The sequence below is a fragment of the Dreissena polymorpha genome, chromosome 9, assembly GCF_020536995.1.
Source record: "Dreissena polymorpha isolate Duluth1 chromosome 9, UMN_Dpol_1.0, whole genome shotgun sequence".
In the NCBI taxonomy this organism is placed as follows: Eukaryota; Metazoa; Mollusca; class Bivalvia; order Myida; family Dreissenidae; genus Dreissena; species Dreissena polymorpha.
In genome coordinates, this window is record NC_068363.1 from 91,174,887 (window position 1) to 91,193,523 (window position 18,637).

General features: G+C 36.4%; 2 protein-coding genes across 4 annotated transcripts in view; one reads left to right on the forward strand and one right to left on the reverse strand.

The window, feature by feature from the left end:
- LOC127843914 (coronin-1C-A-like) overlaps positions 1 to 9,536 on the reverse strand; it is a 52,055-nt gene extending 42,519 nt beyond the window's left edge. For all 3 annotated transcript variants that reach the window (XR_008032443.1, XM_052373810.1, XM_052373811.1), the window contains exons 1-2: positions 9,392 to 9,536; positions 4,423 to 4,617 (exon numbers count right to left, since the gene is read on the reverse strand). Coding sequence is in view for 2 of the 3 variants with exons in the window: in XM_052373810.1 (XP_052229770.1) it covers positions 4,423 to 4,617 (195 nt within the window). In the remaining variant the exon portion in view is untranslated. The remainder of the gene's footprint in view (positions 1 to 4,422; positions 4,618 to 9,391) is intronic.
- LOC127843911 (synaptojanin-1-like) overlaps positions 1 to 18,637 on the forward strand; it is a 222,460-nt gene that overhangs the window by 156,037 nt on the left and 47,786 nt on the right. The window lies entirely within an intron of this gene.

The following is an 18,637-nucleotide window of genomic DNA, read 5'->3' on the forward strand; positions in this document are numbered from 1 at the left end:
GATAAATGATTATGGTCATGTTGTAATGAGGGGTATAAATCAAGTGAAGAGTTGATTGAACACTGAACAAAAATCCCTTCTCCTGTAAGTTGCCTATTTTCAGCTAAAGGAGAAGTCACTTCTCCGTTAAATTTGAACACAGGTTGAGCCCTGATACATGTATGATGTACAATGGTGTAATGGAGAAAACAAACACGAAACATTATTGTTAATTGTATTTCCTTTAAAATTGCTTAAATATATTGTTTAAAGTAACCGATCCCCGGCAAAAGTTTAAACATAGACATTTTTTTATCAGATTTTGCTGAAAATTGGCTTCGTCAACCAATGTTGGAGGATTGTGTTATCCATCATTACAACACCTTGGTCAGTTTCTGTCAGCATTTTGGCGCTATCAGACGCAATGTCTGGCAAGAAATTGGAAAAGGTCACGAGTAACCAGCATCCAGATCTGAGAGATTGACCAAAGGTCTGACAAGATGCAAACTTAATCAGACAAAGTGTCTTTAGGAGGTTTCACAGAGTCTAGCAGGGATTTGCATTGACACAGGACCCTGATTTTTGATACAAACATTTTGCCATGTTCTTACTTTTGACTTCTGCAAATCATCTGTCTTTCAGAATTTTAAATTTTAGATGCAAATTGTTGCCAGGAAGATATTTCAATACCATATTTTATAATTATTATAAAAATCAGCGTTTTTCCTAAACACTTTGGGAATAGTACCGTTACTGGTCAAATAGGTAAAATTAGCTGTGTTTTCATCCTAAATGTGTAATTTATTAATTATGCTAAAAACTTTATAAAACATGTATAATAATAAGTTGCATACTAACATCAAAGTGTTGAGTATTAAGACTAAACAATTAGTTTATTAGACTTAACACTCTCTTAGCTGAATCCCTGCTTTTAAGAGTATCAACTGTCTGTATCGGGACTCTGATCCTCATGTTCCCTTGGATAACCTGCCTCTGATTGAACAAGGTTTTTGCGTTAGTTGACTTGACTGTCTACGAAACGTTGCTACAATCAACATCTGACAAAGCACTGGACTCAATATTTGATACACAATCCACAACTTTAAATCAGAATTTTATAAATGCGCGAGTGATAATCAGTACTGATAAAATGTTCTGCTGTTTTCATTTTACATCGAAAGTGGTTACATTCTTCGTATAAGTATATAAGCATTGCTCCGAGGCACCGAAGATGCAAGCGATTGTGAATCAATTATGCATGGAAAACCCAGTGCCACTATCAATGGAAAAATTTCAGTGGTTTTGTGGCAGTTTGTATGGCTTGCTATACCTACGAAACTAATCAGTCAAGACGTTTTAATGCACCACGTAAATAAAATGTGGCCGGTTACTTAAAGGAGATTGCTGATGGAAACCGGGTATAATCCTCGAGAAAAATGGAAATTATGTTCAAAAATAAAAAAGGTTTTGTGGTGTATCATTTTGGTTTATCAAACAATATGAGGTTTACAGTTGATGTGATATTTCATGTTTGGGCAAGTTGCTTTACGTTCAGTGCAAGTAGATTTTGGAAGTACTGGCCCGGTAGGGCAAGTTGGTTTTTTTGGTTAATGTTGAGCCCTGATATATCTCAAATTTATTTCATAAACAACTAATAAAGTTTATAACTATAATTAATATGATTTTGAATTATTATAAAGAGTTATATTAAGTTAGTTTTTCCCAAATCAGTTAATTTAACATGAATTGCATTTTTTTCCCAAAACGGCCAGGGAAAGGCCTGAAGTATCTAGGTATATTGTGTCAATGTTCGTTGATAAAAACATTCCAATTTGGTCCATTTTATTGATAAACAAGATGTGTTTGTGAAACACAATGTCCCCCAATATGACGTTTGACCTTGAAGGATGACCTTGACCCTTCACCACTCAAAATGTGCAGCTCCATGAGATACACATGCATTTCAAATATAAAATTGCTAGCTTCAATATTGCAGAAGTGACATTACATGAGCAATTTTGACCCATATATTTGACCTTGAAGGATGACCTTGACCTTTCACCACTCAAAATGTGCGGCTCCATGAGATACACATGCATGCCAAATATCAAGTTGCTATCTTCAATATTGCAAAAGTATTCATATATAAGCGATTTGGGCCACATATATTTGACCTCTGACCTTGAAGGATGACCTTGACCTTTCACCACTCAAAATGTGCAGCTCCATGAGATACACATGCATGCCAAATATCAAGTTGCTATCTTCAATATTGCAAAAGTACTCATAAAATGAGCGATTTTGGCCACATATATTTGACATCTGACCTTGAAGGATGACCTTGACCTTTCACCACTCAAAATGTGCAGCTCCATGAGATACACATGCATGCCAAATATCAAGTTGCTATCTTGAATATTGAAATACTGCAAAAGTGTACATTAAAGGGATCTTTTCACGCTTTGGTAAATTGACAAAATTGAAAAAAGTTGTTTCAGATTCGCAAATTTTCGTTTAAGTTATGATATTTGTGAGGAAACAGTAATACTGAACATTTACCATGGTCTAATAGAGCCATTATATGCATCTTTTGACGATTTTAAAACCTAAAAATTATAAAGCGTTGCAACGCGAAACGATTGAATAATTTGGAGAGTTCTGTTTTTGTCGTTAAATTTTGTGAAACTACGAAGTTTGCTTATATAAGGTATTAAATACGTTCATCATGTGTACTCGGCGGAATAGCTCAGTAGGCTAATGCGTTTTTACTTCAGGACTGTGGCAGGACTCCAGGGGTCACTGGTTCGAAACCTGGTCCGGGCTATGTTCTTTTCCTTTTTTTAATTTTATTCTTGATTTTTTACTGGAGCTTTTACGATCGAATGTTTACATTTATCGATATAAAGCATTTAATGAATAAGTTAAAAAATGCCAAAATCTGTGAAAAGGCCCCTTTAAATGAGCGATTTTGACCCATATATTTGACCTTTAACCTTGAAGGATGACCTTGATCTTGACCTTTCACCACTCAAAATGTGCAGCTCCATGAGATACATACATGTATGCATGCCAAATATCAAGTTGCTATCTTCAATATTGCAAAAGTTATTGCAAATGTTAAAGTTGGCGCAAACCAACCAACCAACAGACCAACCAACCAACAGACCAACCAACAGACAGGGCAAAAACAATATGTCCCCCACTACTATAGTGGGGGACATAAAAATGCTCACATTTTTCGTTTTATCGATTTAAAAAATCCCAATTAGACTCAAAATGGCAAGGAAAACTAAGACTGTGCATGAAGGCTGAACTGTCTGAAACTAATGTTGAAAAAATCATTGGTATATATTTAAGAAAAAGGACAAAGACATTCAGCTGTGAATATTACATTCATGCATACATGTGTATTCATATAATAAATATCATTACATATAATAGAGTAAATTTTTTATTTTCCCCTTTTCCTAAAAAACGATGCGTTTTTCCCCTTTGGATGGGCCCCGCCACCATTCCCCTATATGTGAAAAAAAACACTGACACGTAAAGCGTGTTAACAAATTTTTCTTTAATTAATTATCAAAAACTGTAAATGTTTTGTTGCATTCTAAAATGAACATAATTAAATTTGAAACACACTTTGAATTATAATACTAATGCGACGATGTCAAATTTTAGCTTTAAATTAACAGTGTAAATGTATTTCATCTTCATCCTTTGTCACGATAAAAAGAGCGCGAAAATTATGTGCAAAACGTCACGTTACTGCATGGAGCTATATGGATTTTTAAATAAAAACTATGGAGCATAGAGACAATTGAAATCTTTTAATTACGTGTCACAATTGCATTGTTCATTTTAACTAAATTATATTGCAAATGATTTTGAATAGAGTGACGTTTCCTCAAAAATAATGTCAGATCAAGCATGCTGTATCTTTATTGTAATGGTTGTTAAGATGATTCATAATTGAAGCAGTTATTGTACTGTAGACAGTACAGAGTAAAGAGAAAATCTGGACAAAACTGAATTAAGTGTTGGGTGTTGTGAAAACATGCTTCACAGGTATACTGCCCTTTTGTGTAGACTGCGATGTTTTTACAAAAGGGATTAACATTTGTGTATGCAACTGTTTGCAGATTTTTCCTTTGCATTGGGGTTTGTTTTGTGAAATGGGAATTTTTTTAACTTGGAAATTGTAAAAAAAATGGTCTCATTGGGAATGATGCCGTTTTAAACCACCAACTTTATATAGAGGAAAAACGCTGAAAATGTGTTTTATACAAAGTATTTCCTTAACATTTATACTAAGAAACATTTCATAGAAAAACGCAGACCCCTAGTTTTGTTTGACCCCTGCACATTTCAAGCACAGAGACATTTGACTTCTGGTTTTCCCTCTTATGATTTTTGGTAAAAAACGTAAGTTTGCTTTATGCTTACCCTGCCCAATGGAAGGACTAGGAATGCTCCGCCTCCTGCTGCTTCTGTTACTATGGCAACAGATTTTGGGTTCACAGCACAGAATAAGGAATCTATGGAACTCTTTGAAATCCTAATATTGTCATAACATTGGTCCTTCTTAAGCGGTGTCCCGAACACATGTCGAAATTTACTCTGTCGCATTTTAAACGCCATCTGAAAGATATAAATGTACATTTATTAGTTGTATTACAGAAAAAAATTAGAACCTGTATTTTCAGAGTAACAAATTTGTAATAAGTACCAATGTTTTGATAAAATATAAGTTTTTTGTTTGGGACATGCTGGATGTTCTTTATGGATCTGTTCGTGTAGGTTTTTTTCGTGGTTTTCACCAGTATTTCAGTCATATCACTGTGTTCAGTTGACAACGTCGCCAACTTGCTGGGTTAGTTTATACCAGTACTGCATATAAGTACATTTGTATACGTATGCCAGTCAATAACAACTGTCCTACTTGAAACTAAGGTAAAGTGCCAAAAATGTCTGTAGAAAGTATTTCATGCCCAATCCCCACACAAGTTATTAAGTTTGTCCAGGAATCATGCATGCCATCCTAAGATAAGTAGCCCAGCGCTATACCAACTGAGCTAGCTTGAGCTCTAAGGTAATGCTGAATTAATGTTATACAGAATCAACCCTTTTTTTCTTCTTTAGCTAGAGCCTTATATAGGCCCTTTCCCTGAGAAGGCCCCTTCCCTGAATAGAAAGTCCACTTCCCTCCAGTGAATGACCCCTTCACTCAAGAGGAAGGCCCCTTCCCCTAAGATAATTTCGTTAAAATGATGCAATTTTCCACAAATTTCAAGCTTAATTTTGGGATATTATGTCCCCTTTTTTAGTTTTGTAAATATTTTTTGCCCCAAATGTAAGACCAGATTCTTTCCCAAAATGAAGAAAAACAGGCCGAGAGAATAGGTAAGTTTGGTGATGTATATAATTATATACGTCATCGGATCGTCGGATATGTCTGGTAAAATGCTCGTCGGTCAGACAGATTTTCTGTCTTTGCCGGACTGAATTATGTTAATAGTGAGGCAATGAACTGTGCATTCATTGGTCTGATAAGAACATCAGCATATGGTTCCCTACATTCGTTTTTTTCGGTCGCCAAAGCGGGTAAACAGAGGCCACGCGGTGATTTGACCTCTTCGCAAATGTAACACAACAGTGGATTAACGAAATTTGCCCAATATGCCATGTTTGGTTTAATGTTTTTCTTTCTGGTTAAATGTTTTTCGGTCTGGTAACATGTCAAAGTTTACCAGACCGAATGTCCTGTAAAATGTGGGCAACTTTCGGAAAGACTGCAGCTGTAAACGCTCTTTTCTAAGCTTGTGAGCCCCATTCCAGACCCCGTAACATAAAAGCCTTAACATTTAAAAAAAATCCCTGATCAAAGAAGGGAAATTCTTGTGAAGACTGCTATCACAGCTTAACAAAGCATATCAAGATGCAATTGCAATTCAAGTATACTTCCTTTTTAGCATTCAACAATTAACTTCCTATTGAGCTAGTATTTCCAACTTAAGAGGCTTTGTTTAAAGAAGTTTTTGATCTCTATTAAAACACTTACAAATGGGCCTTGCTCTATGAAAAGGGTGTTTAATGCATATGAGTTAAGTGTCGTCCCAGATTAGCCTGTGCAGTCCGAACAGGTTCATCAGGGGCGACACTTTCCGCTTTTATGATATTTTTCTATTAAAGAAAGTATCTTCTAAGCGGTTTAGGCCAAAAGTGTCGTCCCTGATTAGCCTATTACGGACTACTCAGGCCAATCTGGGATGACAGTACTTTACAAACATGCATCAAACACCCTTTCAGAGAGCATTGCTCAAATATTATTACTAACACTAAGCCTGTCAGTCTGTCATTAACATGTGATTACAAATATATATTTGAACATTGCAATTTCAAATTTTATTTGAACATGGTTCTCTTTTACAGCATTATTGTGCCGTTTATGTATACATGTACATGTATATCTTTTTTTTATTTTACTAAAATTAATTTGACAAAATAGCTTTTTTTATGTTTTGTTGATGCTAATGCTACCCCCCCCCCCCCCCCCCCCCTGTTTAAAACACTGCTGACTACTGGTATTACAAAAAATTAATACTTCCATTTATCTTTTGTCAAAATTATAACAAAACATCATACACTCTTGTACCATTAGTTAAACAACAGTGAAGTTGAATATACCTAATGTAAGCAAATAATACTTATAAAGTGCATAATTTAAACAAATTCACAAGAAAAAAACAGGTCTTGATTGTATACTGTGAATTACACAAATATATGTATTCAAACATGTTTTAAAAAACGATTAAAAAAATAATTTATAAGAAAAAAACCCATTAATAGTCACCTGTGTCCGTTATACAACATCCTTTTACTTATTGAAAGTGGCAAAATTTAGTGAAAATTACATGTTTGAGCGGACCAAATCTCTATCCCAGAGAGAGATTAAAAATACTCTTTTAGAACAACCAAAGTATGTTACCAATACAAAGACTGATTTTAGGCAGAAAAGATTCTTTCTACTACCAAAGGTACTATTGTTTAATAGCTTGACTTCAAAACTGTCATTACTTTAATAAAATCAGTGTACAAAAAATTTAACAAAATAAATTGCCCAACCAGGCAGTGATAAAAATTAATGCAAAATGCATTTGAGTTTTGAAAATATCTTCTGATTAATACGTTTGTGTAAAATAACTTGTCTTACAACTTAAAATGCAGACCAAAGCTAAATGCAGACATTGAAACTCTAAACAATCAAATGCATACACCAGTACAGCAACAGTCAAATTTTATTGAAGAAAGATTCTCTTTGACAACCTGCAAGTGGATTTTGTGATAACTTCATTGTGCAGGTATGTTTCTTCTGATTTCCATGTATGTTTGCAGGAAAAAAATAAAAACAAGGATATCAGTAAAACTGATGGATGCTCCCAAATGATGCTTTGTCGATATATGGGTTAATTGTGTGGAAAAAAGTGTGACCTTGAGAAAATCTATTATTAGCCTCAGTGACCTTGACCCTAGTGACCTCAAACCTCATCAAAAGGTGAGGTCCATGCAAGGTACCTACATGCCAAATATATGAGATCGGTCAAATATTGAAGGCGCTATGAGAAACAGTTAACTGTAACCAAAGTGTGACATTGAGAAAATCTATTATTAGCCTTGGTGAACTTGACCCCAGTGACTACAAATCTCATCAAAAGGTAGAGGTCCATGCAAGGTACCTACATGCCAAATATGTAAGAGATCGGTAAAATAGTGAAGGTGCTATGAAAAAATGTAATAAGAGTGTGACCTTGAGGAAATCTATTGTTAGCCTCAGTGACCTAGACCCCAGTGACTACAAACCTCATCAAAAGGTAGAGGTCCCTGCAAGGTACCTACATGCCAAATATATAAGAGATCGGTAAAATAGTGAAGGCGCTATGAGAAACTGTAACAAAAGTGTGACAGAAAATCTATTATTAGCCTCGGTGACCTTGACCCCAGTGACGTCAAACCTCATCAAAAGGTAGAAAATCCATGCAAGGTACCTACATGCCAAAATATATTGAAATATGTAAGTGATCGGTAAAATAGTGAATGGCGCTATGAGAAACTGTAACAAAAGTGTAACGGAAAATCTATTTATAGCCTCAGTGACCTTGACCCCAGTGACGTCAAATCGCATCAAAAGGTAGAGGTCCATGCAAGGTACCTACATGCCAAAAATGTAAGAGATCAGTAAACTAGTGAAGGCTCTATGAGAAACTATAACAAAAGTGTGACGGAAAATCTATTATTAGCCTTGGTGACCTTGACCCCAGTGACGTCAAACCTCTTCAAAAGGTAGAGGTCCATGCAAGGTACCTACATGCCAAATATGTAAGAGATCGGTAAAATAGTGAAGGCGCTATGAGAAACTGTAACAAAAGTGTGACTGAAGGAAGTACGGAAGTACAAACTGGCAACTTTATGCTCCCAATATATATATATATGGGGAGCATAAAAACATACTAAAGCCTTCAGCACAAATAAAACATCCTAACTCGGGGCTTTTTTGCCGTCTTTAGCAAGGGCCGTGTATACATGTGTAGCACCTTCCCAAAGAGAAAGGCCAGGGTTCCTGATTTCCATTGTCCCAAATAAAAAATTCTGGTGATTTTCGCATATTGAGATGTTTTAATACAAAATTTTCATTTTTTTCTGCTTAATATTTCCTTAAAATGACATGAGACGCTCTGTTTGCCAGCCAATTTAAGGTAGTGGGTATTTAATAGATTTCCATGGTGTAAGCAATACTTCTGAAATTTATGGACCGTGTTGACTGCTGCAAAGTGACATGATATGGTGATAACTGTTATGATTTGGGGTGTGAAATTGTGAAAATACTGAGCTCAATCTGGGGATTGAACCCACAAGGCACAACCTCCAGAGTGGTAGTCAGACACTTTAACCATGTAGCTAAAGAGCTAGCCCAACAGCATGACTGTTGGAAATGACCTTATTGTGCTACACAATGCAAATTATTCTGCAGAAAGGGGAATATTTGTCGTCTACAAGAAACAAAAGGTTAACGCAGAATAATCAGATTTACTAGGCAATAAACCCAACAGGCAAAATATCGAACTATTCATGATCATACTCAAATTTACAATAATTACTGCATTTCTTACTTATGCAAGTAATGTGTCATCTATTTTTTTCGATACACTAAAATGTGTTCAATTGAATTATGAGCAATAAGAATAAGTGTGTCATTATGAAGGCAGCTATTATTCGTTTATTGCTACAAAGTTTAGAAAGTTTGGTGATGACAAATGAAGTTTGCGGAAGCGAATGTCAGAACGACACAAGTTAACATGCACTTGTTGTTTAACAGATATAATGGGGAGAATCATACATTTTGTGATATAGTATTTACCTTTATATGTTATTGTTTACGTTCCTTGAAAAACCAGCAGTTAAAACGGTGAAATGTTTGAAAAACGCCCTCCGTTTCTACTGCTCTATGAAACAGGAAACAAAAGATTGCACATGCGCCTAGATTACTCATTACTGGCTCCCGATCTTGGTAGTCAACTACAGTTTGATAAGACAACTCCGATTGGGAACCAGTCTTGTGGGAAAGTGATCTCCATAAATGGTATGCAAAATAAAATTCACTTTTAGCGCATTTAAAGCATGATATTCTACCAAATGACATGTTTGATTGGTTATAATTATGAATTCTTCAAATCTCAGATGAATGTGGGGTGGACTAACAAAGATGTTTTATATTTTCGTTACAGTAAGAGCAGATAAGTCTAATGTTTACATTGTGAAGGCTACACACAACTTAGTTAAGATGTCAATTGTAATACATGTACGTGGTGGAACTCGTGTTAGTCTCTTTCTGCAAACGTTACGTAATTGGACTGGATAAGTTTTTTTGGCGTAGCTATTTTAACCAGCTTTTCACCTTATATGACCTTTACATAATGCCAGCAATCGTGAATGAATACACTCCATTCTTTTCATAGGCTAATTTGAGAATAATCCCACTCATTGGAACATAAGAAACAACTACGCATCTTTGTAGTATAGGATGTAACACTGAACAGTGAAGAAAATGGGGACTACTCTCTGCATGATGTTCATACAAAACAAATATACACATTTTTAGGGGCGGACCCAGGAGTTTTGGTCAGGGGGGGGTACATTGAAAGATTTGCTGGGGGTCCAGGGGGTCGCAAGGGCCCCTGGTGGGTGCAGAGCAACGCCCTGCTATGGGTACAGGGGGCCTAAGCCCCCTGGAAGTTCCACGATTTTAGTGATTTTGAAGGCTTTGACAACCATTTCTCGAGCATGTCATGCCTTATGAGTTTTAATAGATGATTTAGATCTAGGTTAGTGTGAAAAATCAAAAGAATTGACTTTACTTTGGCGATTTGAGGGGGGGGGGGGGGGAGTGTACGCTGCGTATGCCCCCCTTGGAACCGCCTATGATTTTGGCCCAGTTACAGTTACACATTACTGGTAAAGCCCATCCCTCATTCCCTAAGACTTTCATAGTCAATACTGGGTCAGTAAATTGTCAGGGGAAAATGGAATGTACTATCAATAAACGCCTTATGTTGATTACACAATATTGCTTTCAAATAACACCAATTTTAGTTACAGAAATGAATGAAAACCTATTGGTAAATGCCATTTGTCTTCTTTTAATCATCTAGCCACATATGTCTGACATATGTGGTAAGTCTGTCTGAAAATCTTTCCTGCAAGCCAGAATAGGCTATCAGCCTTTGCCAGTTTGTTATCCCTACGCTTTTTGAAAAGTGTGGGGATATTGTGGTTATCTCCGGCGTCTGTCCATCTGTCTGTCCGTCCAGGCCACTACCTCCTCCTACACTATAAGCACTAGAACCTTGAAACTAACACACATGGTAGCTATGAGCATATGTGCGACCCTGCACTATTTGGAATTTTGATCTGACCCCTGGGTCAAAAGTTTTGGGGGTTAGGGTGGGGCCAGATAAGAGATTTTCCTGGGACCATGATTCGAAAAAAGCTCATAACTACTGTGTCCCTTCAGTTATTGCTTTCATATTTGGTATGCATGTTTATCTAGACAAAACCTATCCATGCGCATACAACTTTTTACCCCTGTGGCCTTGACCTTGAACTTAGGTCGGTTTTATGGTTTCAAAATCTGCGACCGCGATTCGATAAAGGCTCATAACTACTGTGTCCCTTCAGATATTGCTTTCATATTTTGTATGCATGTGTATCTGGACAAGACCTTTCCATGCTCATAATTTTTTTATCCCTGTGACCTTGACCTTGAACTCTGGCCATTTTTCAGGTTTTGAAATCTGCGACCGCGATTCGAAAAAGGCTCATAACTACTGTGTCCCTTCAGATATTGCTTTCATATTTAGTATGCATGTGTATCTGGACAACACCTTTCCATGCGCATAATTTTTTTTACCCCTGTGACCTTGACCTTGAACTTGGGGTCAGTCTTCAGGTTTTGTAATCTGCGACCGCGATTCGAAAAAGGCTCATAACTACATTGTCCCTTCAGATATTGCTTTCATATTTGGAATGCATGTGTATCTAGACAACACCTATCCATGCCACACAATTTTTTACCCTTATGACCTTGATCTTGAACTTGGGGTCAGTTTTCAGGTTTTGAAATCTGCAACCGCGATTCGAAAAAGGCTCATATCTAGTATTATCTACTGTGTCCCTTCAGATATTGCTTTCATATTTTGTATGCTTTCATATCTAGACAACACCTTTCTATGGGCATAAAAAATATTACCCCTGTAACCTTGACCTTGAACTTGGGGCCAGATTTCAGGTTTCGAAATCTGCGACTGTGATTCAAAAAAGGCTCATAACTTCTGTGTCCCTTCAGATATTGCTTTCATAATTTTGTATGCATGTGTATCTGGACAACACCTTTCCATGCTCATACAATTTTTGACCCCTGTGACCTTGACCTTGAGGTCAGCGTTCAGGTTTCGAAATCTGTGAATGCGATTTGAAAAAAGGCTCATACCTGCTGTGTTCCTTCAGATATTGCTTTCATATTTGGTATGCATGTGTATCTGGACAAGACCTTTCCATGCGCATGAAATTTTTTACCACTGAGACCTTGACCTTAAACTTAGGGTCCGCGTTTAGATTTGAAATCTATTATGTGGCTATCTCCGCCGTCTGTCCGTCCGTCCTGGCCACTATCTCCTCCTACACTATTAGCACTAGAACCTTGAAACTTACACACATGGTAGCTATGAGCACACCATTAGTCGGGTTTTTTTTTCCACTTTTTGGGAAGATAGCCCATGGCTTTGGAATTGGGAATTTTATCGGCATTTTCATGAAATTGGGTAAATAAATTCATTAGCCTTTTTTTCCACACGAAAAGTCCACTGATTAGGGAAATACTAAATTTGATATAACTCTTTACAATTTTTTTTTTTTTTTTTGGAAATTGGGAATTTTTTGCCACATTTTGGGAAAAAAGTATACTTTTTGGGATTGGGAACATAGCCGAATTTCGGCTATAAAATCGGGCCAAAAAAAACCCTGCCATTAGTGCCACAGTGCACTATTTTGAATTTTGATCTGACCCTTGGGTCAAAAGTTATGGGGTTTGGGGTGGGGCCAGGTCAGAGATTTTCACTCATTTTTATGCCCCCAAAGGAGGGCATATAGTGATCAGACTGTCCATTTGTCTGTCCGTCACACTTTGCGTTTAGGTTTAGAAAAATGCTCATAACTTCTATGTTGCTTCAGATATCAATTTTATATTTGGCATGCATGTGTATATGGACAAGGCCTTTCCATACCTACACAGATTTTGACCCCAGTGACCTTGACCTTTAACTTAGGGTCCGTGTTTAGGTTTCGAAATCTGCATTTAAGTTTCGAAAAAAGCTCATAACTTCTATCAAGCGTTTATAGGGGGCATAACTTAGTCATCCTATGGTGACAGCTCTTGTTTTAGGTTATTTTACATTACTTCTTCATTTCTACACCCATTTACTTCAAATTGATACTGAACATCTCTTATGACAATACGCTCAATCTCAACTATGCACGGCCCCATTACCAACCCTGGGGCGCCCAAGGGTCAAACATGCGGCGTGGGGATACGCGTGGGCCTCTGCCGTGCCATTGCTAGTTATAAATAAATCAGTGTGACTGCAATTTTCAATTGGAAATTATTGTGATTTGATGCTCCATTTACAAAAATTTACGTGGTTTTTAAAGACCTGCATCATTTGGAAATGGGTCCTATGCACTATGCTGCCAGCGTAGCTTCAGCCAAGCCTGAGCATCCGCGCAGTCTTGTCATGATATGCATACTGAGGAGGAAACTCAGGAGATACCACAAAATCTTGCGTACTTTTTATACAGGAAAGCGTAGCCAACGACCAGACTGCGCAAGTACGCAGGCTGGGCTTGAGCTACACTGGCCACATATGCCATTAGACAAATTTTCGCATGAAACAGTAGTAACAGTGTTATTAGAATGTGTGGGAAGAAAACTACGTCTTTATCAAATATCAGTACACCATTAGTTTCAATGACGGAGAAGTAAATTCGTAAAAAGTCTGTCATGTGAGGACACATATGTGATTTCATGTGCATGATGTAGTAACATTTTTATGTACAAACACTATTATGTAGTTTAATATATCCGCGCTTTACATGCATACATGCGCTTTATATCATTATCAAACATTTAATGTGGTGATTATGCACCTATTAAGTGATTAAAGGACACATTAATACTTAAACCTTTGTTTTAAATTTATGAAATTAAACGAAAATGTTCTACCTTTATTTAAAAGTCTGATATACGCCGAATATCTTTTTAAAAGATATTTCTTGTATGTATTTATCGAAATAGAGCAATTCTTAAAAAACGTACATACCCGGTTAATATTATTTTTAATGTATTAAAAATGTTCATTAATTTAAAAGGAGATAATAGATTTGATTATCAGTTCTCAAGTAAAGTCAAGATGTTATACCAATGTGTTTTATGAGTGTTTGATACCTGTATCTGGTAAATTGTTTTTAATTGCATGTTTTAAAGCCTAGGCTTATTCCCTGGATGAACATGTAAAGTATGTGTCGTCTGATAGAGGAAAATCCAGGGGTGTCATTTTACAAATCTTCATCAAAATGACTGTTGAATTTAAATCTTTATGCACTAGTGTATGTCCAGCTCATTCAAGGCTTTTCTTAAGAGTCAGTTCACTCTTAATTATTGAGCATAACAATTATATTGCATAATATGCCAGTTATAAATGACCGATTTAGTATTTGTGCCCCACTAACCTTCTTAAAAGAGTATTTTTGTGGCCCACTTACCTTCTTAAAAAAGTATTTTGTCCTGTTTTTGCACCACCACGGATCCCTGATGTTATGGAAATCAGTAACCCAGATTGCCATGTAAAGAATGGCATATATGTTACAATATTGTTCTGAAATTTTAGACTTAGATATATGATGCATGCTAGTATTTCAAATAACGCTGCTTTGGGCTTGATTACTATGTATCAACAATTTGACTACTATTATTATATACTAGACTAGTATTACTGGTTCCACAATCTGACATGGTCTGATTTTCATTTCAGATACAATTACATTTGGTCACCAAGGAGTGTTTCATGATTCAATCATGATTGCCTTTTTTTGCCTGTTTATTTCACACGCTCAACACGATTGGGTTCCAGAAATTAATATGCCTATGATACATTACGGCTTAATAATGGCTGTTTGAGCTGTGGCTGTTGCTTGTTAGTATTATAAAGGCCAAGCTGGAGCACTGATTAAGACCATGATTTCAGTCTTGGCACCTATCTTGGGAGCGAGCAAGGGAACAAAAGCATATTGACTTTGTCAGAAGCATAATTTTTTTCTGTACTACCTTGTCGGTATCATTATACTAGTTTTAAAGTATAAGAATACCGATACCAAAAATATGATACAAAATACAAATTGAAAGCCAAGCATTTAAGATGATTGCCTTACTTTTTATGAAGCCGAATGTTACTCACTAATTAGTGCACATTCCAAGTTTAAACTATATATAAGCATCATATTCTTCAGGTGAATTAAGGAATGGGAAGCAAAATTAAGGTTGAAAAATGGAACACTTTTCTGATGGTCCCTTAACTATAGAGAATATGGAAAAGAAGCTTTGCAAGCTTGGATATACGTGTACCATGTACAAGTTCCCACCAGGCACAAACTTTCCAGATCACACGCACAGCATTACAAAGAAGGACTCCATCTTGATGGGCAAGTTTCAGTTTAGCATGTATGGTGAGACTGTCGTTATGCAGCCAGGAGATATGATAGAGGTGCCAAAGAACACTGTGCATAGTGCAAAAGTTGTAGGCAATGAAACTGTGACATTCTTTGATGCGTCTCAGTAGATCCCATTTATTGAAGATATTGAGGTTTGGATTATTTTTGTTGCTTGTTACTGGAACATTACATAACATTACTACATTTCTGCATTCCATTATGTAGCAATTTATTTACATGTTAATAAAAATGGTTGAACATGATTATAATATGCACAAGCAATTACTAGTGCATGTTTATCGTTGTATCTTTAAATTGCATGCTGTTTGGTGTTACTATTTTGAGCGCAGTTTGCATTATTATTAAGTCAATCTTTTACTTTTTTGATTGTATGATAGCAGTTAAACTGAATTAATTATTTTTTTGAGATTCAGAGTCACCATTAAGTTTAAAAGTTTAGTGCTTGTTTTATTCAATATGACTTTAACAATTGATGTTAGTTTAATTACTGTTGAGCTTTGAAAACGCATGGTTCAAAGTTTTGGCAATACTTTTTAGCTCACCTGATTGCTCAGGTGAGCTTTTTTGACCGGTCTTTGTCCGTCGTCTGTCCGTCCACATTTGTTCGTAAACACTAGAGGCCACATTTTTTGTCCGATCTTCATGAAATTCGGTCAGAACATTTGTCCCAATGATATCTCGATTGAGTTCGAATCTGGGTCATGCTGGGTCAAAAACTAGGTCAATAGGTCAAAAAAAGAAAAACCTTGTAAACACTGTAGAAGTCACATTTCATGCCCAATCTTCATGTTACTTTGTCAAAATGTTTGCCTCAACGATATGTTGGTTGAGTTCAAAAATGGTTCCGGTATGTTGAAAAACATGGCCGCCAGTGGTTAGGGCAGTTTTCCTTATTTGGCTATAGAGAAACCTTGTAAACACTCCAGAAGTCACAATTTTTGCCCAATCATCATGAAAGTTGGTCAAAACATTGGTTTTATTGATATCTCGGACGAGTGCAAAAATGGTCGAGATGGGTGAAAAAACATGGCCGCCAGTGGGCGGGGCATTTTACTCTATATGTATATAGTGAAAACATGTGACACTCTAGCAGTCACATTTTTTGGCCCAATTTTCATGAAATTTGGTCAAAATGTTTGCCTTAATGATATGTTGGTTGAGTTCAAAAGTGGTTGCGGTCCGTTGAAAAACATGGCCTCCAGTGGGCGGGACAGTTTTCCTTATTTGGCTATAGAGAAACCATGTAAACACTCTAGAAGCCACAATTTTTGCCCAATCATCATAAAAGTTGGGCAAAAAATTGGTTTTATTGATATCTCGGGCTAGTTCGAAAATGGTCCAGATCGGTGAAAAAACATGGCCGCCAGTGGGCGGGGCATTTTTCTCTATATGTACATAGTGTAAACATGTGACCACTCAAGAAGTCACATTTTTGGCCCAATTGTCATGAAATTTGGTCAGAACATTTGTTTTCTTGATACGCTAGTTGAGTTCCAAAATGGTTCCGGTCCGTTGAAAAACATGGCGGCCAGTGGGCGGGGCAGTTTTCCTTATTTGGCTGTAGAGAAACCTTGTAAACACTGACTAGAAGTCACAGTTTTTGCCCAATCATCATGAAAGTTGGTCAAAACATTCGTTTTATTGATATCTCAGACGAGTAAAAAAATGGTCCAGATCGGTGAAAAAACATGGCCGCCAGTGGGCGGGGCATTTTACTCTATATGTATAAAGTGAAAACATGTGACACTCTAGAAGTCACATTTTTGGACCAATTTTCATGAAATTTGGTCAAAACATTTGTTTCCTTGATATGAGAGTTGAGTTCCATTAAAAAGGTTCCGGTCAATTGAAAAACATGGCTGCCGGGGGGGGGGGCAGTTTTCTTATATTTATATAGTAAAAATGCATGTGAACACTCAAGAAGTCAAATTATTTGCCCAATCATCATAAAACTTAGTGAAAGGATTGGTTTTATATATAAATCATGAGTTTGCAAATGGTCCCGATTGGTAAAAAAACATGGCTGCCAGGGGGGGGGAGCAATTTTTCTTATGTGACTAGAGAGAAACCTTGTGATCGAACACTATAGAAGTGTGAAAATTAGTCAATACATTGGTTTTATTGATTTCTTGAACAAATTGGAAAATGGCTCAGATCGGTGAAACACACTTTTAGCTCACCTGATTGCCCTTGGATTGTCAAAGTTTTCATTATATTATACAAAATCCATGTAAATACTATAGAGGTCACAATTTTGTTTCAGATTTTATGAATCTTGGTCATAATATTTATTTATGTAAGCAAAGTTTTGGTAAACTCAAAATATAGTTAACCAGGTCAAATCTTACAAGAAGAAAAACACTCCATACAACAGAGTTTTGGTTTAATAATGATGAAACTTGACCAGGATGTTTTGTCTGGACAATATCTAGGTCAAGTTTGACATTTGGTAAAGATTGAATTAACCAACTCCTCTCAGGTGAGCGAACTAGGGCCATCTTGGCCCTCTTGTTTAAATGACTTATTAGCCAGTTTAATTCTCAAAGCTTAACATTTTTCATTACAAAATGGTAGTGCAACTGATTAACAAGTTAAAACTTAGTTATGAGAGTTTACTGACTTGGTTTTGGTGTCATATTCTATTTGACGATGCTGCGAAGCAGCTCGTCAAAGTTATCATACCATGAAAAAATTCTTCACAATGGCGACCTATGTAAAAGGCCGAGCCAGTCCTATTGAGATAGCTCGATGTTTCTAATTGGCATACCTCGCTGATTATCATCGATAAAGGTATAGGAAGCTCAGCTATAAATAGGACAGCATATTCTGGGAAAAAGATTTAATAATAGTTTGAAAACGTTAAATTTAAATCAGTTATATTCAATCCATTATATGTTTATAGATCAATGAAACAACTATGCATTTTCTGTATTAATTTTTGACATTTGTCATGATTCAGTAAATAAATTGCGAATTAAAACGTGTATAATTAACTTTCAACGTGATCATGAGTGTAAAGAAAACGAATTATTTCAAACCTGCCATTTGTAAACACTGTAGCGACTATGATATATAAACAACATTATAGCCGTTTGACATCTGTGAAACTCGCTCTTATGCGTGCTTTCTCATTTTGCATATTTAATAAACTTTTCAAACAGAAATTACAGAGCCACATCAGTGCACATACTATGTTTGATAATTCATTCATTTGTTGGATATTGTTTGCTGTTTTAAACACAGTCATATTAGGTCATATCGCGGAGATTTAGTTAACCTTACCATGCGTTCATGGGCGAACTAACATATTCAAGTGCTCTTACGA